This window comes from Mobula hypostoma, chromosome 27, assembly GCF_963921235.1.
Source record: "Mobula hypostoma chromosome 27, sMobHyp1.1, whole genome shotgun sequence".
Lineage (NCBI taxonomy): Eukaryota > Metazoa > Chordata > Chondrichthyes > Myliobatiformes > Myliobatidae > Mobula > Mobula hypostoma.
In genome coordinates, this window is record NC_086123.1 from 797,290 (window position 1) to 822,176 (window position 24,887).

General features: G+C 42.5%; 1 protein-coding gene across 1 annotated transcript in view; it reads left to right on the forward strand.

Annotated features, from left to right (window-relative positions):
- The window catches only part of LOC134338486 (sialate:O-sulfotransferase 2-like), a 243,766-nt gene that overhangs the window by 107,794 nt on the left and 111,085 nt on the right, over positions 1-24,887 (forward strand). The window contains exon 2 of the mRNA XM_063034331.1: positions 24,033-24,147. Coding sequence (XP_062890401.1) covers positions 24,033-24,147 — 115 coding nt within the window. The remainder of the gene's footprint in view (positions 1-24,032; positions 24,148-24,887) is intronic.

Consider the following 24,887-nt stretch of genomic DNA (forward strand, 5'->3'; position numbering starts at 1 on the left):
CCTTCAACGAAGACTCAATAAGGTCGATCCTTTGTTAAACTGCCGAACAATACCGACTCCTCTCAATCCTTTGGGTCCTGTACTTCGATTAAGTCTTCACTCTCCCTTATACTGCTGGAATAAGGTAAATCAGCACATCTAACCAAAAATTTCCAGTCCAGTAATATTGTATCTTGCAACAGAATGTAACAACCGTTTAAATAATGAAACTGCGTCATAAAAACAAATGCGCAACAGAAACAGAGACACAGTACGTTCTACCTGGAAATTTAAAAACTAAAAACTAACTGCATCATCTGGGGCCTCCCCTTTACATACCCGCGGTGCACGTGTCATCACGTGACCTCACATCGGCGGGAACATTACATCAGGTGACCTCCAAAAGACCATTACATCATTTTCACAAAAAAAACAGATCTCTTTGAGGCATGTAACACTTGCCAGATTGTACTCCTTCCCCTTCCCCCACCTTCTTGTTCTCGTTTCCGCCGCCTTACTTTGCAGTGCTGATGAAGTGCTCACCATGAAGCATCAACTGTTTACACCCCACCATAGAAGTTTCCCGACCTGCTGAGTTCCTTCTGTATCTTGTGTGTGTTGCTCTGGTATTCCAGTATCTGCAGAATCTCTTGTTTTGTAAAAATCAGTCTGGCTTAAATGCCCTTCAAGGGATGAAATCTTTGTTCCATTTGTGACTCTTAAATACCCACTGAAATGTCCTGGTGTATTTCTCAGTTCAAGGGCATTGAGGGATTGGCAGTAAGTGATGTCCTTGGGCCTGATGCCTAGGTCTTTGGAATCAGAATTAGCTATATTACCACTAACACATGTCATAAAATTTGTTTTTTTGCAGCATCAGCACAGTAAATAAATTATAATATAAATTATAATAAGAAATATAGTTAAAAAGTAAAGAAGCACTGCAAGAGAGAACAACAAAATAATGAGGTATGCTCAAGGGTTCTTTGCCCATTCAGGAGTCTGATAATAGAGGGGAAGAAGCTGTTTGTAAAATGTTAAATGTCTGTCTTCAGCCTCCTGTACCTCATCCCTAACGGTAGCAATGTGAAGAGGGCATATCCTGGGTGGCGGTTGAACTATTCAAAACAAAATATTTAAATATTCCATTGAATCTTCAATTCAAGTGAGTGCAAATGAAACATAGAAACATAGAAAATAGGTGCAGGAGTAGGCCATTCGGCCCTTCGAGCCTGCACCGCCATTTATTATGATCATGGCTGATCATCCAACTCAGAACCCCGCCCCAGCCTTCCCTCCATACCCCCTGACCCCCGTAGCCACAAGGGTCATATCTAACTCCCTCTTAAATATAGCCAATGAACTGGCCTCAACTGTTTCCTGTGGCAGAGAATTCCACAGATTCACCACTCTCTGTGTGAAGAAGTTTTTCCTAATCTCGGTCCTAAAAGGCTTCCCCTCTATCCTCAAACGGTGGCTCCTCGTTCTGGACTTCCCCAACATCGGGAACAATCTTCCTGCATCTAGCCTGTCCAATCCCTTTAGGATCTTATACGTTTCAATCAGATCCCCCCTCAATCTTCTAAATTCCAACGAGTACAAGCCCAGTTCATCCAGTCTTTCTTCATATGAAAGTCCTGCCATCCCAGGAATCAATCTGGTGAACCTTCTTTGTACTCCCTCTATGGCAAAGATGTCTTTCCTCAGATTAGGGGACCAAAACTGCACACAATACTCCAGGTGTGGTCTCACCAAGGCCTTGTACAACTGCAGTAGTACCTCCCTGCTCCTGTACTCGAATCCTCTTGCTATAAATGCCAGCATACCATTCGCCTTTTTCACTGCCTGCTGTACCTGCATGCCCACTTTCAATGACTGGTGTATAATGACACCCAGGTCTCGTTGCACCTCCCCTTTTCCTAATCGGCCACCATTCAGATAATAATCTGTTTTCCTATTTTTGCCACCAAAGTGGATAACTTCACATTTATCCACATTAAATTGCATCTGCCATGAATTTGCCCACTCACCTAACCTATCCAAGTCACCCTGCATCCTCTTAGCATCCTCCTCACTGCTAACACTGCCACCCAGCTTCGTGTCATCCGCAAACTTGGAGATGCTGCATTTAATTCCCTCATCCAAGTCATTAATATATATTGTAAACAACTGGGGTCCCAGCACTGAGCCTTGCGGTACCCCACTAGTCACCGCCTGCCATTCTGAAAAGGTCCCATTTATTCCCACTCTTTGCTTCCTGTCTGCTAACCAATTCTCCATCCACATCAATACCTTACCCCCAATACCGTGTGCTTTAAGTTTGCACACTAATCTCCTGTGTGGGACCTTGTCAAAAGCCTTTTGAAGATCCAAATATACCACATCCACTGGTTCTCCCCTATCCACTCTATTAGTTACATCCTCAAAAAATTCTATGAGATTCGTCAGACATGATTTTCCTTTCACAAATCCATGCTGACTTTGTCCGATCATTTCACCGCCTTCCAAATGTGCTGTTATCACATCCTTGATAACTGACTCCAGCAGTTTCCCCACCACCGACGTTAGGCTAACCGGTCTATAATTCCCCGGTTTCTCTCTCCCTCCTTTTTTAAAAAGTGGGGTTACATTAGCCACCCTCCAATCCTCAGGAACTAGCCCAGAATCTAACGAGTTTTGAAAAATTATCACTAATGCATCCACTATTTCTTGGGCTACAAGAAATGTAGTCACAGTTGTCTGAAGTTTTGGCTAGCCCCATTTTAGAATTCAGCAATCAGTCCGCACACTGCTTATGAATTGAAAGTTGCATTTGGAAAGTTGTCCAGTTGCCAAAAATGAAAGCAGGCAAAATCATTTAAAGTATGAGAATAAAAAAAAGAAAAGAAAGACTAAAGAAATTAGTTCAACTCTGGATTGATCCCATAACCACTATCCCATGACTCACTTTCAACGACTCTGCAGCTCACAAATCCACAACTCGTATTCTCAAAATTATTTATTTTCTATTTGTACAATTTGTCTTCTTTTGCACATTGAATGTTTGTCAGTCTTTGTTTTTGGATAATTTTTCATAAATTTTTCCAATCTGCGCCTTGTAAGGCATGAAAATGCCCAACGCAGGTCTGAGTCGACGTTCCCTCCCTTTCATAAATTCTATTGTACTTTTTATTTTCCTGTAAATGCCTACAAGAAAATGAACTCAAGGTAGTAGTCATTTCTGGGCAGTGCAGTCCCCTGCTCGTCTCACAGCTCTAGTCTTGTTATCAAACTGAAAAACAGAACCCAATGCAAATTCAAAGATATTGGTTGCAATGACAACCCACCTCCAGAATGTTTGGGCCCTCTGAACCAAATCTAACAGTTCTACTGGTTAGTACACAAGGCATATTCATAACGAAGACAAAGAAAAGTGTTAGGACTGTTATTGTCATGAGATGGTTTTGTATTTATTTGAAATCATATGCACAAACTGTCCAAAATGTATAACATATAATGATCACTGAAGGTTGCTAGCAGTAATAATCAAATGGTTCACCTAGTCAGTCCTATCATCAGCGTTTTTCTGGTTACTGGTTCCCTGGTCTGAGGCACCACTGGATTCAGGAACAGCTTCTTCCCCTCTGCCATCTGATTCCTAAATGGACAAGGAACCCGTGAACACTACCTCACTTTTTTAATATATATTTCAGTTTTTGTATGATTTTTAATATATTCAATATGTATACTGTAATAGATTTACTTATTTATTATTATTATTTCTTTCTTCTGTATTATGTATTGCATTGAACTGCTGCAGCTAAATTAACAAATTTCACAACATATGCCAGAGATGATGAATGTGATTCTGATTCTGATAATGTACAATGCATGGACTCAAGTCTATTTCCCCTGGACCTTCAGAGCAGTATATGTGGTTAACAGTACTTGAAGTCCAAGCTCAAAGCAATTCTTTTGTTGATAGGATTTCACTAGTATGCAATCTCCTGTCACTCTATGGATTAGATTAGATTATGAGGACACGCAGTCCTCTTTTATTGTCATTTTGTAATGCATGCATTAAAAAATGATACAATGTTCCTCCAGAATAATATCACAGAAACACACCACAACACAAACTAAAAAAACTGACAAAAACCACATAATTATAACATATAGTTACAACAATGCAAAGCAATACCATAATTTGATAAAGAACAGACCATGGGCACAGTAAAAAAAAAAGTCTCAAAGTCTCTCGAAAGTCCCACATCTCACACAGACGGTAGAAAGAAGAGAAACTCTCTTCCTGCCAGGAACCTCCAACGCCGCAAACTTGCCGATGCAGCACCCTGGAAGTACCCGACCACAGCCATCTCTTGAGTCCATCCAAAAACTTCGAGCCTCCAACCGGCCCTCTGACACCGAGCACCGAGCACCATCTCTGCCAAGCGCTTCGACCCTGGCCCTGGCAACAGGCAATAGGCAAAGCCGAGGATTTGGGGCCTTCCCCTCCGGAGATTCTCGATCGCACAGTAACAGTGGCAGTGAAGCGGGTATTTCAGAAGTTTCTCCAGATGTTCCTCTGTGCTTCTCACGGCTGTCTCCATCAAATCAGGATTGTGCACGGTACCTACTTACAGATACAATATCATTTCGGAGCGGCCGCGCGCACTGTATCGCGCTGCCATCTTCTCCTCCTTCTCCAAGGAGAAACAATTAACATTTTGCAAATAGGTCCATTCATCAGAAGTTCTCATGAGGTGTCCCATATTTGAAAAGTCAACTGTTTTTCTTCGTCTATAACTGCACCTGACTTGCAATGTTTTACAGCATTTTCCGTGAGCATTTCTCTGTGTGAATTTCTTGTAATGAGCTAAATTCTTCCACTGCATCATTTAAGAGGAAGATGGCGGCGCGACGCAGCTTGCGCGGCCTCTCCGGTGAATTATATCTGTAATCTGTCAAGTAGGGTGCTGTGCACAACCCTGATTTGATGGAGACAGATGTGAGAGAATGGAGGAACATCTGGAGAAACTTCTGAAATGCCTTTTTCGCTGCTGCTGTTACTGTGTGATCCAGAATCTCTGGAGGGGAAGGCCCCGAATCCTCGGCTTTGCTTGTTGCTTGGCGGCCGGGATGGGGTTGGAGGCTCGAAGTTTTCAGACGGACTCAGAGTCGGCTGTGGTCGGGTGTTTCCAATGCATCGACAGTTGTTGGTGCCTGAAGGTTTATGGCAGGGAGAGTTTCCAGACATCCCACCTCTCCCAGAAGTTCCAGGAGTGTCCCGCATATTGATAGTGGCTGCCTGATACCCAGAAATTATATACAATATCCCGGAAATCGATTTTTTTGAGAGGGAAAGGGACAGCGAGAGGGAGCATCCTGACTGGTCTCTCTTCGTGCTAAGTAGACCTATCAGTTCTCTCTGTGGGCGGGCTTTACAGTCGACCTCAAAAATAATGACAGTGTTGCTCGCTGCACTGTTTGCAACAGTGACTTTTCTATTGCCCATGGCGGGTTAAAATGTAAAAGACATGTTGAGGTGTCATTCATTCATTAGCGTAGCTAACGTTATTTAAACTAGCTGGCTAGCTGCTAAGGAGCTACTCTATTGATGTCCTATGTGATGAGGCCAAACTCCCTGTAGACTTGCTTACAGTTGTAATAGAATAAACATGATAATATAATATAAGTACATATTTTAATGTCACATTTTTTGCATATACCCAATTTGGCTTATAGATTAGACAAAATCACTACACAAAGTATTACATACACCCTTGGAGGTCGACCAGGGGGAGGGGGATATGGGGTTGCGGGGGGGGGCGGGGGTGCTACCTCCCTGAAATGAGTTTTTGCAGGGTGGGATGTCTGAGTTTCTCCCTTCTGCCACCTGCTAGCGGGAATTATCGGGAGTCGATTGGAACTTTGAGACTTTTTTTTTTACCGTGCCCCTGGTCTGCTCTTTATCAAATTATGGTATTGCTTTGCACTGCCGTAACTATATGTTATAATTATACGGTCTTGTCAGTGTTAGTCTTTGGTTTGTCCTGTTTTTTTTGTGATATCACTCTGGAGGAACATTGTATCATTTCTTAATTCATTTCTAGATGACAATAAACGAGGATTGAGTGTCCTCATAATCTAATCTAAAGTGATTGAAAAGAAGGTGTTAGTTTTAGGCTTCCTGGAGTATTTAATTAATACACTCAGCAAAATGTTAATGATCTGGATGATGACATTGCTGACTTTGTGCCCAAATTTGTGGATGACAGAAACAGGGAAATTGAAGAAGGACTTAGACAGATGAATAGAATGGGCGAAGAAGTAGCAGATGGAATATAGTGTATGGTCATGCACTTCTGTAAAAGAAATAAAGGCATAGACTATTTTCAAGACAGAAAGCAAATTCACAAATTGAAGGTGCAAAGGAATTTGGGAGCTCTCATGGAGGATTCCCTTAAGGTTAACTTGCAAGTTGAGTAAGTGGTAAGGAAGGCAGATGCAATGTTAGCATTCATTTTGAGAGGACTACAATCTAAAAGCAAGGAGCAATGCTGAGGCTTTATTAGGCATTGGTCAGACCACACTTGGAGCATCATAGCAGTTTTGGGCCCCATATCTAATCTAAAGTGATTGAAAAGAAGGTGTTAGTTTTGAAAAGAAGGTGTTAGGTGCTACATTGGAGAGGAGATGACATAAATGGTCCCAAGAATGAAAGTGTATGAGGAGCATTTGATGGCTCTGGTCCTGTACTTGCTACAGATTAGAAGAATGAGGTCTGAACTCATTCAAACCTACAAATATTAAGATTAGATTAAGGTCTAGATAGAGTTGACATTTAAAGAATCTTTCCAAATTCTGGGAGAATCTGGGTCCAGAGGGCACAGTCTCAGAATAGGATATCAGTTTAGAACATAAATGAGGAGGGATTTCTTTAGCCAGAGTGTGGTGAATCTGTGGAATTCATTGTCACAGATGGCTATAGAAGCCAAGTCGTTGGGTATATTTAAAGTGGAGGTTAATAGGCTCTGGATTAGTAAAGTTGTCAAAGTTTACAAGGAGCATGAGGTTGAGAGGGAAAATAAATTAGCCATGGTCAAATAACAGAGCAGACCCGATGGGCCAATGGCCTAGGTCTGCTCCTATATCTTATGGTGAATAGTTACTTGTGTGTTTCTGTCTTCCTGCATCACATACCACTCTGAACCAAATTTGAAATGGATTACAATTCCAGGGAGTATTTCCTCCAGCTGCCAGAAACAAGCTATCCTTAGAAGTTTGAACTCTGGAATCATGGTTAGGTTGCCCCTTCCATGCATCACCATGGATTTCTCAATGTAAGAGCAGCTCCAGATAAAGATGTCTTCAGCAGGCTATTAATGAGAGAAGGAAGTGTCACTTGTTGTAACTAAAATTCCAGCTGGGTTATATTGGAATATAGTCCTAGAAGCAGGCCCTTGGCCCACCTAGTCCATGACAAGCTGTTATTCTGTCTGATACCATTGAATTGCATCTGGACCACAGCCCTCTTTATTGCTCCCATCCATGTACTTATCCAAATATCTCTTAAATGTTGAAATCAAACCAGCATCCACCTCTTCCACTGGCATCTCATTCCACATTCACACTACCCTCTGAGTGAAGAGATTCCCCCTCATCTTTCCCTGAAATATTTCACCTTTCATCCTTAACCTGTGACCTCTAGTTCTAGTCTCACCTAACCTCACTGGAAAAAGCCTGCTTGCATTAACTCTATCGATACCTCTTAGAATTTTGTATACCTCTATCAAATCTCCCCTCATTCTCATACGCTCCAGGGAACAGTGCGACATGCGATTTGAAATCAGACAAATAAACACCGAGGAGAGCTTTAACAAAGAACAGGGCTATGGAGTAATAAATCATTCACTGGCAGAGCCAAAGCAAGAGAAAGATAGCTCAGGAAATACACTGAGAGCTATTCAATAGAAGTAGCAGTGTGTTCCTTGTTATTGGGGGAAATGAACACTCGCTAAGTCCACTAGGACACATTATTATTCTCATGCAAATTCACAGTTCATTAAGCGAGGTGCTGATCGTGATGCTTTTTCTTGAGGAAAAAATGATTAATAATAATCATGCAAAATAAATATTAAAGATCAGAATAGAATACTTTATATACTGCTGGTATGATTCAGTGTACCAAAGGGTCAAAGTCACTGACTGCTGTTATCAGGGTACATGAAAAAAGTTATGCATAAATGGCAATTTGTTGTTTTGAGGGTCTCTCTCACTGGGTAAAGCTGGTTATTAGCATTGTCATGTAAATAGAGCAGTGATTTGAATACCTATGCATCATAGCAATTATCCAGAGTTCTCCACAATCCAGGTACTTCTATAGAGATTAAATCCCAATAAAGAGCGAAAAGAAACCATTATCATTTCTCCCCACAAAGAATAGGTGGTATGAACAGGAGAGAGACAGACCATTCCTTAGCCCAGTCTCCTGTATGTCCTGCATGATGTCAGCAATGAGAAATGGGCATCTCCTGGGTTGTGGCTTCTTAAAGATGGATACTGCCTTCCTGAGACCTTACCTCTTGTAGATGTCCTCAGTTTGGGGAGAGCTGTACTTGGAATGGAACTGGCTGAGTCCAGTACTGCCTGTAGCATCTTGTATCACTGTGCATTGGAGTTCCGATACCAGGAAGTGATGCAACCAGTCTGAAAGGTTTCCACTGTGCGTCTGAAGAATTTTCAAAGTTTTATAATCAATGTTAATATACATACTATCTTGAGATTAATGTTCTTGCAGACATTTACAAGAAGATAAAGGAATACAATAACATTTACAAAAGAACTATACATAAATAAAGACTGACAACAATCAACATAGAAAAAAATGTTCGAATAAGAAATAAGAATGATAACATGAGTCACAGAGTCCTTGAAAGTGAGTCTGAAGGTTGGAGAATCAGTTTGGAGTTGTGGTGAGGGAAGTTATTCACACTGGCTCAGGATGATGGTTTATCAGTCTTCAGTAGGTATTAAGATGTTGGACACCATTACAAAGTGAGGCACATCATCCATCCTTCATTTAGAGGTTATAATGTAACCAGCTTTTCTGTTTATGGATTGTTAAATCAGAGATTAGCTGAGGTTAGAATGATAATGCAGAGAGTTAACTTTAAAAATTGTCCTTATCTTTACTTTAGATTCAAAAACAGTTACTTCCTCAAGCTGTTAGACTGATCAACACCTCCACTCACTAACCACCCTACCACCACTACATACTGATCACCTGGTATCACATACAATTAGTCTATGCACTGTATATTAGTTACCTGTGCATAAACACCAAGAGATTCTGCAGATGCTGGAAATCTGGAGTAGCACATACAAAATGCTGGAGGAACTCAGCAATTCAAACAGTATCAATGGAGAGGAATAAATGTCAACAGTTAATTGTACATTAAAACATAGAACATAGAAAAGCTACAGCACAATACAGGCCCTTCGGCCCACAATGCTGTGCTGAACATGTACTTACTTAGAAATTACCTAAGGTTACCCATAGCCATCTATTTTTCTAAGTTCCATGTATCTACCCAGGAGTCTCTTAAAAGACCCTATCCTATTCACCTCCACCACCATCACTGGCATCCCATTCCACACACTCACCACTCTCTGTGTAAAAAACTTACCCCTGACATCTCCTCTGTACCTACTTCCAAGCACCTTAAAATTGTGCCCTCTCATGTTAACCATTTCAGCCCTGGGAAAAAGCCTTTGACTATCAACACAATTAAATCCCCTCATCATCTTATACACCCCTATCAGGTCACCTGTCATCCTCCGTCACTCCAAGGAGAAAAGGCCAAGTTCACTCAACCTATTCTCATAAGGCATGCTCCCCAATCCAGGCAACATCCTTGTAAATCTCCTCTGCACCCTTTCTATGGCTTCCACATCCTTCCTGTAGTGAGGTGACCAGAACTGAGCACAGTACTCCAAGTGGGGCCTGACCAGAGTCCTATATAGCTGCAACATTACCTCTAGGCTCCCACGGTTGATGAAGGCCAATGCACCATATTCCTCCTTAACCACAGAGTCAACCTGCGCAGCAACTTTGAGTGTCCTATGGACTTGGACCCCAAGATCCCTCTGATCCTCCACAATGCCAACAGTCTTAGCATTAATACTACATTCTGTCATCATATTTGACCTACCAGAATGAACCACCTCACAGTCATCTGGGTTGAACTCCACCTGCCACTTCTCAGCCCAGTTTTGCATCCTATCAATGTCCCGCTGTAACCTCTGACAGCCCTCCACACTGTCCACAACACCCCAACCTTTGTGTCATCAAATTGTAAATGGCATATTGTTTCATTGGATTTAATTAGATTTATATTTAGTGTGTTTTTATTGTGTCCTTTATGCTTATTGTTTTTAATTAGCTGCATTTGTTCTGGAGTGACAATCATTTCATTCTCCTTTGCTGAGGAATGACAGTAATCAATCTTAAATCCTGAAGTCAGTAGGGCAAGTTCCCGGGCAGTCAGTTTGATGAGTCTTCAATAGATTAAAAGGTTGCTGACAGTAATGAGGGATGATTTGGCACAAAATTGACCTCTCATGGTTAACGTGGAAATTGCTAGTGGGGAGCTTATGGATTTTCCATAGCTTGGCGTGTGGTCCAAAAAGCCTAGTCCAACACCAAGTGCCATGTATGTTCACATCAGTGATGTGGCTGAGTATTTTGAGGCTTCGTAAACAGCTCCCACAAGCCAGGTAATTATGATTACACTTGATTGCATCTAATTCTCGCTGGAATCACCTGTCACAATTTTCCCATTACACTAAACACCCAACGAGCTTACTCAAGCGACACACATAAAATGTTGGAGAAACTCAGCAGGTCAGGCAGCATGTATGATGGGAACAGACAGTCAATATTCTGGGCTGAGCCTCTTCATCAGGACGGGAAATGAAGAGGGCAGAAGTCAGCATAAGAAGATGGGGAAAGGGAAGGATTGCAAACTGGCAGATGATAGGTGAGACTTGGTGGGTAGGGAGGGGAGTGATAGATGGAAGAGGTAAAGGGCTGAAGAAGAAGAAATCTGGTGAGAAAGTGGGCCATGGAAGAACGAGGAGGAGGAGGGGGGGAGTAAGAGCGAGGTGATGAAGAAAGGGGAGGAGAGAAGAAGAGAAGGCCACCAGATTGGGAAATGGAAAAAGTGAAGGTGGAGGGGATAAATGGGGAATAATCATAGAGAGGCTGCTCTTTCATTTTACTCCCTCATGAACTTATGAAAATAAGAATGAGCAGCACAAGTAGCCTACTCCACCATTTAATGAAATCACAGTTGATCCAATTCAACTTGACTTTTCTCCGTGTAATCCTCCATTTCCACACCGCTGCAACAATATACATATTAAAACTTTAGCAATTTGTTTCTTAATGTCTGAAGCAAAGCCAAGCTTCTGGAACCGTATTGAAATATTAAACTCCAGTACTATTGAAGGGCTCAATAACATCACCAAAAACAAAACCCAATGAAGGAAATGTTTGTACTGTAACAGCAACACTAACAAAAGCCAGCCCTTACCAATTGAAACCTACTGAATCCCTTTCCACACATTTCCACCTGAATGCACTGATGGTTCATTTCATTGGTGTCTTCATTGCCAAGGTTAAATCTTTGAAAGGTTGTGAAGAATCCTTTGAAATTGGAGAGCTTGGGAACTTTATGTTGGGATTTCATATGTACTCCCTTCCACGACAGGTTTCAGGAGCATTAGTTCTGAAGAGAAATTTTAACAATTCTATTTTATTGCTTTTCTACATTATTTTTCTGTGCACTATTATGGTATCTCTTTAAATTTTGCTTTGTGTTGTGCTCAGTGCCTTTATAGCAGTGGAAAGTTGAGGTTCGTCCATGGGGAAATTCAGATAGCGTTTGCAAAGTTGTTGTAATAGCCATCTGGAATGAGAATGAGTCCAGCTGAACTGGCACAATTAAATCTGATGAATGAAGGGTCAATCGAAATACAAAGCGTAACTGCCTCATCTCTCTAAGGAATGGGCCTTTTAGTATGTGAGACAGGATCTGGTGGTGCTGCAAAGCATAGCTTCAGACTAGAGTCCCCAAATATCATCCCTTCATGATGAGATAAGAGATTATCAAATGACATTTGAACGATGGCCCATCAGAGACTGGGACTGAGAAAAGAGGTGATTCTCACAGTTTAGCGAGTGTACATTAAAAAACAGCCTCTTGAGAGAGTTTTGGTGTTTAAACAGCAGACAATGAGCGATCATGAGTGAGAGAAGAGGTGATTTACATAGGTCGGCAAGTGTGCATTAAAAAGCAGCCATTCACAAGAGTTTCAGCATTTGAACGTGGCCAATCAGAGATCGGGATTCATTAGCAAGGGCAAATAAAAATAAGGTGGGGCAAGCGGAGTGGCCTCTGTTGGAGCGGACAGTGTTAGAGTGGAGATCTGAGGCTTTAGCTCTTCAATGGTTTAGCAAAGAGAGCTTGAATGTGAGAAGGTGAAAAGCTGTGGGCAGATTTTTTTTTCAGTTTATTTATTGTTTCATTTTTTGTCATTGCACAGTTAGAGTAGTAGGGATGCCAGGCAGGATAGTTGAAAACTCCTCTTATGGGATGTGGGAAGGCAGGGAGATCTCCAGTGTCCCTGATAACTTCACCTGCAAGAAGTGCATCCAGCTGCAGCTTCTAACACACCGTGTTCAGGAGTTGGAACTGAAACTGGATGAACTCCAGATCATGTGGGTGGCCGAGAGAGTAGATGGGCAGGATACATAGAGAAGTAGCTACATCCAAGGACACAGGAAACTGGGTGACATTCAAGAGGGTAAAAGGGGTTAAACAACCAATGTAGAGTACCCCCTTGGCCAACCCTTCAACAAGAGGTATACCTCTTTGGATACTGCTGGGGGGGAAGGAAAGTCACTGGCACTAAGTTTGGTCTGTGGTTCAGAAGAGAAGGGGGAGGAGAGGCTGTGGTAGGGGATTAGTTTGTTAGGGGGACAGAAAGGAGGTTCTGTGGATGAGAACTAGATTCCCAGGTGGTATGGTGCCTCCTGGGTGCCAGGGTCCATGACATCTTGGATCAAGTGGGAGGGTGAGCAGCCAGAGTTCACGGTCCACATAGATACCAATGACATAGTTAGGACGAGGGATTCTACAAAGTGTGCTCAGGGCGTTAGATGCTAAGTTAAAGGACGAGGCCTCCATGGTTTTGATCTCAGGATTGCTACCCATGCCATGTGTTAGTGAAGTCAAAAATAGGAGGATCATACAGTTTAACACACATCTAAGGATTTGGTGTAGGACAAGATCAGAAAAAACTGTAGAAAGTTGTAAACTCAGTGAGTACCATCATGGATACTAGCCTCCTTAGCCTCCAGGACACCTTCAAAAGGTGATGCATCAAAAATACGGCATCCATCATTAAGGACCCTCATCACCCAGGACATGCCCTCTTCTCATTTTTGCCATCAAGGAGGAGGTACTGGAGTCTGAAGACACACACTCAACATTTCCTCTCCACCTTAGGACAAGAGGGCACAGCCTCAGGATACAGGGGTGCCCTTTAAAAACGGAGATGTGGGGAAATTTCTTTAACCAAAGGGTGGTGAGTTTGTAGAACTTGCCACATGCAGCTGTGAAGGCCAGGTCACTGGATGTATTAAAGGCAGAGATTGATAGGTTCTTGATTGGACATGGCATCAAAGGTTATTGGAAGAAGTCTAGGACCTGGGGTTGAGGAAGAGATAGAAAAGAAGGATCAGCCATGATTTAATGGCGGAGCAGACTTGATGGGCCAGATGGCCTAATTCTGCTCCTATGTCTTGTGGTCTTATGGCCTTCAGATTTCTGAATGGACAATGAAGCCATGAACACTATCTCAGTATTTTCCCTCTCTTTTTGCACTACTTAATTAATTTAATTTTCTTTTTCTACATTTATTGTTTATTGTAATTTATAGTTATTATTATGTATCGCAATGTACCTCTGCCGCAGAACAACAAGTTTCACAAAATATGCCAGTGATAGTGAACCTGATTCTGGTTCTGAAGAAGACGAATGGCATCCTTGACTTCATCAGGTGTAGCACTGTGTACAAGAGTTGAGAGGCTTGTTACAGTTGTATGACATGCCGAGTACACCACATGTGGAAGACCGTCTACATTTCCGGTTGCCACACTACAAGGATGAGGTCGTTAAGCTTTGAGGTGCAGTAAGGATTCACAAGTATGTTCACTAATTTGGAGTGCATGAGTTATACAGAGAAATTGGAAAGGCTGTGTCTCCTTTTCCCTGGAGTGTAGGAGGCCAAGAGGTGACATGATACTATTGGGAAGTTTTCCTTGGCTGTATAGTTCAAAAATAACACACAAAGTGTTGGAGGAACTCAGCAGGTCAATAGAGAGGGATAAACAGTCAATGTTTCAAGTAGAGAAAAGTGACATATCTCCCCCAACCTTATGGTATTCTAACTCGGCTCCTACTCCTGATGTCCTAATGAAGGGACTCAGCCCAAATCATCAACTGTTTACTCCTTTCCATAGATGCTGCCTGACCTGCTGGGCTCCTCCAGTATTTTATGTGTTACTTTGGATTTCCTGCATCTGCAGAATGTCTTGTGTTTATGACTGGCTATGCATTACATCTCTTGTTGTGCCCTGCATGTGTGCCCCAGAGGTACAAACAAGCAATCATGCTTTAGATGATAAAAAAACATTGATAGAGTGGAAAGTTAGCATCTTTGTCCCAGGGCTGATTTGTCTGATACAAGAGGACATGATATTAAGGTGATTGGAGCAAAGTATAGGGTAGATGTCAGAGGTAGGATTTTTACACAGAGATCAGTAAGTTCATGAAATGCACTGCCAGGTTTGGTGGTAAAGGCAGACACATTGGGACATTTAAAAGACTCATAGCTAGACACATGAATGAAAGGAAAAAGGAGGGCTATGTGATAGGGAACAGTTGAATCGACCTTGGAGTTGGTTATAAGGTCGGTGCGCCATCATGGGCAAAGGGTCTGGACTGTTCTATGTTCTCGGTATTACTCTGACATTTAATAAACATGGAGGGAAAAGATGTATACTGATTGTATTTCCTTCATGTATTATAGGAATAAAGTTAATATTTAACTTTAACAAGTTATTAAAAAGATCATGGAATACTACCCTTTATAACTGGAAGAGCAGAACATACAAAGGGAAGATGTAGAAATCTTTCGGCCCAACTCATTGAACCCGGTTGGACCCCATTGGACACTTTGCACACAGGACACTCCTACATCTTCCGAGGAGTTATCAGTCATAGGGGGGCAAAACAGATTCAGATGCGCTCACCACAGCTCCTGGGTGAGATTACCTAGACTACACATGTATGCTCTTAAGTGGTGACTTAGTTAAGAGGTTTAGGATTTTGAAATGAATTAACAGGGAAACACTAAGAAACTGGTCCTTTCCTCTTCTGAGCAAAGGAGGATGAGAGGTGACTTGATAGAATTCTATAAAATGATAAGAGGCATAGATAGAGTGGACATCAGGGTGGAAATGGCTCATATGAAAGGGTATCATTTTAAGGCGATTGAAGGAAAGTATGGTGGGGGGGATGTCAGAGGTAGATTTTTTACTCAGAGTGGTAAGTGTGTGGAACACACTGCCAGAGGTGGTGGTAGAGGCAGATATATTGAGGAGATTTAAGAGACTCTTAGACACATGAAAGAAAGGAAAGTGAAGAACTATATGGAAGGGAAGAGTCAAATTGATCTTGCCATAGTTTGAAAGATTATGGGTCAAAGGCCCTGTGCTGTGCTGCACTCTTCTATGTTCTAATTAACAGAGGGAGTGGTGAACCCCAGGACAAGGAAATGTACTGAATTCATTCGGGACATTTAGGGGGCTCTTAGATGGGCACACGGAGGGAAAAATGGAGTACTCTGTGGGAGGGAAGGGTTTGATTGAGCTGGGAGCAAGTTAAAAGGTTGGCTCAAGATCACACTGGGTTGTACTGATCTATGTTCTATTCTCTGGAATGTGGAAGAAGAACATGTGAAACAACACTTTAAAGGTGTGAGAGTTAAAAATGAAAGAAAGCTGTTTGGATGGGAGAATTTTATTCGTATTTGATAGATACCACTTGTGTCAAGGATGCATATTGTAAGTCATTTGTTAACCTTTCATTCCAGAGTTCTAGTTTCAAACTCCCTGAAGGAAATAAAATCCAAATTGGCATCTTTTCAGTATTCTTTGGCAAGATGTTAACATAAAGTGGTCGTATGATGGGAATGGCTTTGACTGCTCTATTGGAATGTTTGAAGATTATGTGTCTGAGCTTGGGGATTGTTTTGCACTTGTAGTAGAACTTCCTTTTATACAGGCGGGGGTTTGGAATTGCTGCGTGTAGCTCTGGCCCTCCCTCTTACCCCATCCCCTAACTAGACTATCACCTCCCCCTGGTGCCTCTCCTTCTTTCACTTCTTCCATGTCTCCTCTCCTCTCTTGTCAGATTCATTCTTCTCCAGTCATTCACATTTTCTACAAATCACCTCCCAGCTTCTTACTTCAACACCCCCCCCCCTTCTAGCTTGTACCCCTTCCACTCACCCCACCTTCTTATTCTGGCATCTTTCCCCTTCCTTTCCAGTCTCAGTGATGGGTCTTGGCCCATAATGTTGACTGTTCATTCATTCCCATAGACGCTGCCTGACCTGCTGAGTTCCTCCAGCATTTTGTGTGTGCTGCTCTGGATTTCCAGCATTTGCAGAATCTCTTCTGCTTAAGTCCTGTTTCAAAATTTCTTTCCTCCACATAGAACATGGAATATGGAGAATGCTAAAGATTCCCAAACTTCTCAATGAAAAAAGACTCACACTTTATGCTAAAACTATACCCTAAGTATTTGGTTGAGGGATATTGAGGGCTATGATCCCGATTGGGTCGACGTGTCCGTGGCTGGGGCCAGTTCTGAACGTACTGGAGCTTTTCTTTAGGTGAGAATATGCAGAGTAACAGATTGGCTAGACTAAAATGGCTGAAGGGCCCATTTCTGTGTTATTGTGCTTTATAACTCTATGAGTCTGTGACTCTGGCAAGAGAGGCACTCAATGTCTATCTTGCCAGACCCTATTAAGAGAGAGTTTGGGGCCTTCATTCTCCATTCCCTCTGAGGTGAGCATATCTGTCATTAACTAAAGAAACCAGAACTGACCAGGAATTTTGCATTAGTCATTTTCAACCATTAGCTGGAAGCTGTAAAACTCTTCAATCCTTTTCTACCTGGAGCCCAAGGGGCTGGCAAGCCCAATAATGCCACCTTCAGTTGTTCAACATGGCCAGGAATTTGATCTAATCTTCTCAGTGATTAAAAAGGAAATTTAAAAAAAATCCAGCCTGTCAGTATGTTTGAATGAGTGTTTTATCAGCTAATCTTCTCCATTTATCAGCAAATTTTACAAATTTAATCTTTAATTTATGAATAAGATGCCCTCCAGCCTCACAATACACAGCCCCATGAAGTTAACATTAAAACCAAATTAACATGAGCTTGTTTATGCAAGGGTTTCTGATAAATAGGTCATTGTGTGACACAAGAGTACTTGCTGTAATTATTAGTACCTTTTGAAGGAATTTCAGTTTCCTATGTTTAATATTTACTGAGGGATTCCCTGGCATTCAGTGAAACTTACTTTACCATCCATTAGGATCTGAATATACAGCCCCAAAATCCAGGACCAATTCAATCTGTTTTAACAGCACAATCCTTTTAAAATATTGATGTACTGTCTTTTTCTCCTTTAGTTACCTTTGAAGCCCCTGAATTTCATAGGATTTCTAGAACAATTTGCAAGGAAATGACATATTTTGGGAGACTAAACAAAAAGAAGAGATTTGTCTTCTGGGATCTTTATCCTCTGGCTGTCTTATCTACTACCAGCTCTCCTTAAGGGTGTTGCAATATTCTGGGTTAGCTTCCAAACCATTTATTATTGTCTACCCTTTTGTTTTCTGTTGTGTTTTAATAATAGTGATAGTTCCATAGATCTCCACAAGATATTTCGCAGAATACAAAATGAATGTACTTGCAATCTTTCACTGCTACAGTTGGAAGTTCCCACCTGCTTCAAAAGGGCAACAATTATACCAGTGTCCAAGAAGAGCAGGGTGAGCTGTCTAAATGACTATGTCCAGTACCACTTGCATCTATGGTGCTGAAGTGCTTTGAGAGGTTGATTATGACTAGAGTCAATTCCTGCCATAGCAAGGATGTGGACCTTCTGCAATTTGCCTTTCGCCACAATAGGACTACAGCAGATGTGATCTCATTGGCTCTTCACGTGGCCTTGGATCACCTAGATTATACTAATACTTACATCAGGTTGCTGTTTATTGATTACTGCTCGTGTTTAACACAATCATTCCTACAGTTCTGATCAAAAGAACTTCAAAATCTGGGCCTCTGTACTTCCCTTTGCAACTGGATCCTTGACCTCTTTGCAGGAAGACTACAGTCTGTGCAGATCAGAAGTAATATTTCCACCTCGCTGACAATCAATGCTGCTTCACCTCAAGGATGTATGCTTAGCCCACTGCTCTACTCTCTCTACACCCATGACTGTGTGGCTAGGAACAGCTCAAATGCCATCTATAAATTTGCTGATAATACAACTATTTTTGGCAGAATTTCAGATGGTGACGAGAAGGCATACAGGAGTGAGATAGATCAGCTGGTTGAGTCATGTTATAGCAACTGCCTTGCATTCAACATCAGTAAGACCAAAGAATCGATCGTGAACTTCAGAATGGGTACAGCATGGGAACACACACCAGTCCTCATGGAGGGATCAGGAGTGGAAAGTGTGAGCAGTTTCAAGTTCCTGATCCTCAGCATCAACATCAACATCACTGAGGATCTATCCTGGGTCCAACATATTGATGCAGTTACAAAGAAGGCACAACAGTGGTTATATTGCATTCATAGTTTGAGGAGATTTCATATGTCACCAAAGACATTTGCAAATTTCTACTCATGCACTGTGGAGATCATTCCAACTGGCTGTATTACCATCTGATATGAAGGGGCAACTGCACAGGATTGAAATAAGCTGCATAAAGTTGCAAACACAGCCAGTTCCATTAAGGCACTAGCCTCCCCAGCATCCAGAATGTCTTTAAGGAACGATGCCCCAGAAAGACCGCATCCCCATCACCCAGGACATGTCCTCTTCTCATTGATGCTACCAGGGAGGAGGTACAGGAACCTGAAGGCACACGCTCAACAGTTCAGGAACAGCCTCTTCCCCTTTGGCCATCAGATTTCTGAATGGATGAATGCTACCTTACTACTTTCTTTGTTTTGTTGCACTACTTATTTAAATTAACTTTTTAAATACAGAGTATACAGTATATATACTTACTATAATAGTTTTATTACTATGTATTGCAATGTTCTGCTGCTGCATAACAAAAAAAATCTCACATGTGCTAGTGATATTAAACCTGATTCTGATTCTGAAGTAAATATCCAGCTTACAAATTGTTTTCAACCACAAAAATGCCAAACAATGGCTATCTGCAACAGGAGAGAGTCTAACCAGCTCAAAGTCAAAGTCAACTTTATTATCAAAGAACCTACAGTACATGTTACCTACATACAACCTTGAGATTCAAGGTAGGTAGATTTACATTTATAGATAAATCAAGGAGTAGAATTTACAAAACATTGTACAAATTCCGACAATAACCAATGTGCAAAACAGAAAAAAATATGCAAATAAAATAAATAATACCGAGACAGGAGTTGTAAAATCCTTGCAAGTGAGTTTATAGGTTGTGGAATCAGTTGAGTGTTGTGAGTGAAGTTACCCACACGGGTTCAGGAGGCTGATGGATGTAGGTTAATAACAGCTCCTGAGCCTGATTATATTGGACCTACGTCTTCTGCTTCCATCACCAGCCCTGGCAGCCTGTTCCAGGCATCTACCACTCCCTGTGTTTTTAAAAAAAGTACTTACCACTCACATTTCCTTTAAACTTTGCCCCCTCACCTTAAATGCATGTTCTTTGCTGCCAGAGGAAGTGATATAAGCTGATACCATTTCCACCTTTAAAGGGCATTTGGATTAGTACAGAGGGGAGATGCTCGGAGGGTGATAGGCTGAACGCAGGCCACTAGGACTAGCAGGGAGGATGCTGTAGTCAGCATGGACCAGTTAGACCACAGGGGCTGTTTCTGTGCTACATTATTCTATGACTATTTAACATTTCTATCCTGGGGAAAAGATTCTGTTTGTCCACCCTAACTAAGCTCACTACCGTGGTCCTTTGTAGAGTGCGGTGTTGGATGCTTTGCACTATAGTAGTTTGAATTCTCAAACTTAGAAGCGAGGAAGGGAACTGGTGATGAGGGGGAATAGGAACTAACTGTACTGGCAAGAAGGAATAACATTTTCCACAGATTGGTTTGTAATAGTTCTGCACTGATTTCTATTTTCTTCCTTCTGATTGGGATTATTACGAGAATCAGCAAACATTGCACGTCTTATCTAAGTTGCCTTGCTTCAATATTGGAAGGATAATCTTTTCTGAAATAGGTATCATGAGTAGACAAGATGGTGAAGAAGGCTTTTGGCACACTGCCCTTGATCAGTCAGAGTAATGAGTATTGAGGTTGGGATGTGAGGCTGTATTTGGAATATTGTGTGGAATTTTGATTAACCTACTATAGGGAAGACACCATTAAGCTGGGAAGAGTGCAGAAATTATTTACAAGAACAGTGCCAGGACTCAAGGGACTGAGTAAGTTTGAGCAGGCTAGGATTTTATTCACTGGAGTATAGACAATGAGTTGTGATCTTACAAAGATGTATAAACTCAAGAGGAGTGTAAATAGGATGAAGGCACTCAGATACTCAGATTTATTTTTTTTCCCAGAATTGGGGAATCAAGGACTAGAGAGCATAAATTTGTCATGCAAGGAGAGATATTTCAAGGAACTTGTAGAGCAGCTTCTTTTTTCTTATCCAGAGAGTGGTCTGTATATGGAATAAGCTGCCCGAGGAAGTGGTTGAGGCAGGTACATTAATAATATTTTTAAAAGTTCATGGACAGGTACATCAATAGGAAAGGTTTTAAGACGATCTGAGCCAAACCCAGGCAAATGGGTTAGCATGGACCAGTTGGGCTGAAGGGCCCATTTCCATGCACTGTACCTCTAAGACATATAGTGCCATTGACATTTAGGACAAGAACGTTCAAATGTATGAAGTCAGAGCAGGAGTCAGTACACAAGCCCAGTAGACAGCTCCAATGTTCAACAAGACTTTGGCTGGTCTGATTGTAATGTCACCTCTGTATTCCCTCCTAACTCCTGTCAGCTTTCATCCCCTCGCTGGCCTGACCAATCAGCTGAAGTCTGGCCTTCCAACAGAAGACCAGACCTGGGTCACACCAAAGAGGTAATGTGGTCCAAGGATAGGGAACCAGTGAGCTCAGTCAGCAGAATCTCTGGCCCATTACCTTCCTCACCTTCCCCGACAATACTCTCTCAGTGGAGTCTTGGACATCCAGGCTTGGAGACTTCAGGACTGCTTTGGACTGCTTTGGAGAACGAGAGACCATGGAACCTAACAGGCACCAGCGCAAAATAGGCCCAACTGGCCCTTCGAGCCACGCCACCCAGCAACTCTCGATTTTACCCTCGTCTAATCACAGGACAATTTACAATGATCAATTAGATTACTAACTGGTACGTCTTTGGACTGTGGGAGGAAACCGGAGCACCCAAAAGAAACCCACGCATTCCATAGGGAGGGCATAGAGACTCCTTGCAGACAACACTGGAATTGAATTCCGAACTCCGACACCCCGGACTATAGCATCAAGCAACACACATAGAAGTTGCTGGTGAACACAGCAGACCAGGCAGCATCTATTGGAAGAGGTACAGTCAACGATTTGGGCCGAGAGCCTTCGTCAGGACTAACTGAAGGAAGAGCTAGTAAGAGATTTGAAGGTGGGAGAGGGAGGGGGAGATCCGAAATGATAGGAGAAGACAGGATGGGGAGGGATGGAGCCAAGAGCTGGACAGCCAGAAAAAGGGATATGAGAGGATCATGGGATGGGAGGCCGAGGGAGAAAGAAAAGGGGGAGGGGGGGAAAAACCCAGAGGATGGGCAAGGGGTATAGTGAGAGGGACAGAGGGAGAAAAAGGAGAGAGAGAGAAAGAATATGTGTATATAAATAAATAACGGATGGGGTACGAGGGGGAGGTGGGGCATTAGCGGAAGTTAGAGAAGTCAATGTTCATGCCATCAGGTTGGAGGCTACCCAGACGGAATATAAGGTGTTGTTCCTCCAACCTGAGTGTGGCTTCATCTTGACAGTAGAGGAGGCCGTGGATAGACATGTCAGAATGGGAATGGGATGTGGAATTAAAATGTGTGGCCACTGGGAGATCCTGCTTTCTCTGGCAGACAGAGCGTAGGTGTTCAGCAAAACGATCTCCCAGTCTGCGTCGGGTCTCGCCAATATATAGAAGGCCACATTGGGAGCACTGGACGCAGTATATCATCCCAGCCGACTCACAGGTGAAGCGTCGTCTCACCTGGAAGGACTGTTTGGGGCCCTGAATGGTGGTAAGGGAGGAAGTGTAAGGGCATGTGTAGCACTTGTTCCGCTTACAAGGATAAGTGCCAGGAGGGAGATCAGTGGGGAGGGATGGGAGGGACGAATGGACAAGGGAGTCGCGTAGGGAGCGATCCCTGCGGAAAGCGGGGGGGGGGAGGGAAAGATGTGCTTCGTGGTGGGATCCCGTTGGAGGTGGCTAAAGCAGGATCTCCCAGTGGCCACATATTTTAATTCTACATCCCACTCCCATTCTGACATGTCTATCCACGGCCTCCTCTACTGTAAAGATGAAGCCACACTCAAGTTGGAGGAACAACACCTTATATTCCATCTGGGTAGCCTCCAACCTGATGACATGAACATTGACTTCTCAAACTTCCGCTAATGCCCCAACTCCCCCTCGTACCCCATCCATTATTTATTTATATACACACATTCTTTCTCTCTCTGCTTTTCTCCCTCTGTCCCTCTCACTATACCCCTTGCCCATCCTCTGGGTCTTTCCCCCTCCCCCTTTTCTTTCTCCCTAGGCCTCCTGTCCCATAATCCTCTCAAATCCCTTTTGCCAATCAACTGTCCAGCTCTTGGCTCCATCCCTCCCCCTCCTGTCTTCTCCTATCATTTCGGATCTCCCCCTCCCCCTCCTACTTTCAAATCTCTTACTAGCTCTTCTTTCATTTAGTCCTGACGAAGGATCTTGGCCCAAAACGTCGACTGTACCTCTTCCAATAGATGCTACCTGGCCTGCTGTGTTCACCAGCAACTTTTATGTGTGTTGCTTGAAATTCCAGCATCTGCAGATTTCCTCATAATAACAACATGCTAACCGTTACGGTATCAAGGCACTAGGGCTGTTGTGAAACAGGAGAATTTTTATTAGAAAGTAGCAATGGGAATTTTTCTTGCCCCAGGGCATATCTCATGTTGTGTGGGGGTGGGGAGAATCTCATTAAAATCTATCGAATATTGAAAGGCCTAGATAGAGTGGATATGAAGAGAGTGTTTACTATTGTGGGAGAATCAAGAAACAGACAGCACAGCCTCAGAATAGAGAGATGTCATTTAGAACAGAGATGAAGAGGAATTTCTTTAACCACGGGGTGGTGAATCTATAGAGTTGATTGCCATAGACAACTGTGGAGGCCAAGTAATTGGGCATATTTAAAGCAGAGGTTGATAGGTTCTTGATTACTCAGGGCATCAAAGGTCATGGGGAGAAGGCAGGAGAATAGGCTGGAGAGGATAGTAAAGTCAATGATGAGGGATGGCCAAGCAGTCTCAATGGGCTAAATGGCCTAATTCAGCTCCAATGTTGTATGGCCTTATGGTGAATCACCACACTATATCTCCAGGTTTTATTTATTGCTGTTGTGTGAAACTTATTTACTTTCTCTTCCTCTCTCCATCCTAGCAAGATATATTGGCTGTTATCTCGACACCACCAAGCAGAGGGCACTAAGGGGAACAGCATTCTTTGACTACAGAAAGATGACCATATTTCGTTGCCAGGACAACTGTGCTGAAAGGTAAGGTCATGGAATTCCATCTATCATTCTCTTTTTCATTCATGCTCACAATGTAATAAGGATTTGTACAGTACACAGTGGTCAATTTTTCTAGATACTGTATCACCTGTACCTAATAAAGTGCCCACTGAGTGTATGTTTGTGCTCTTCTTCTGCTGTAGCCCATCAGCTTCAAGGTTTGACGTGTTGTGTGTTCAGGAATGCTCTTCTGCACATCACTGTTGTATTTGAGTTACTGTCACTGTCCTGTCAGCTTGAACCAATCTGGCCATTCTCCTCTGGCCTCTCTCAAGTTTTCACCACTGAACTGTCGCGCACTGGATGTTTTTTTTTGTTTTTCACACCATTCTTTGTAAATTCTAGAGATTGTTGTGTGTGAAAATCGCAGGAGATCAGCACTTTCTGAGATACTCAAACTGCCCCATCTGGCACCCAATCATTCCATAGTGAAAATTATTTAGACCACATTTCTTCACCATTCTGATGTTTGGTCTGAACATCAACTAGACCTCTTGATGATGGTTGCCACAATTTACTAACCCTATTCCATACGTCTTTAGAATGTGGGAGGAAGCTGGAGCACCACACCTCATGTGGAGAAAATACAAACTTTTTATAGGCAGTGGTGGGAATTGGACGCCGATCACTGCTGTTGTAAAGCCTTACCCTAGCCACTATGCTACCAAGCTACCTCTCTCAAAACCCAGACCATCATTTGGAGAATGTGCAAACTCCATACA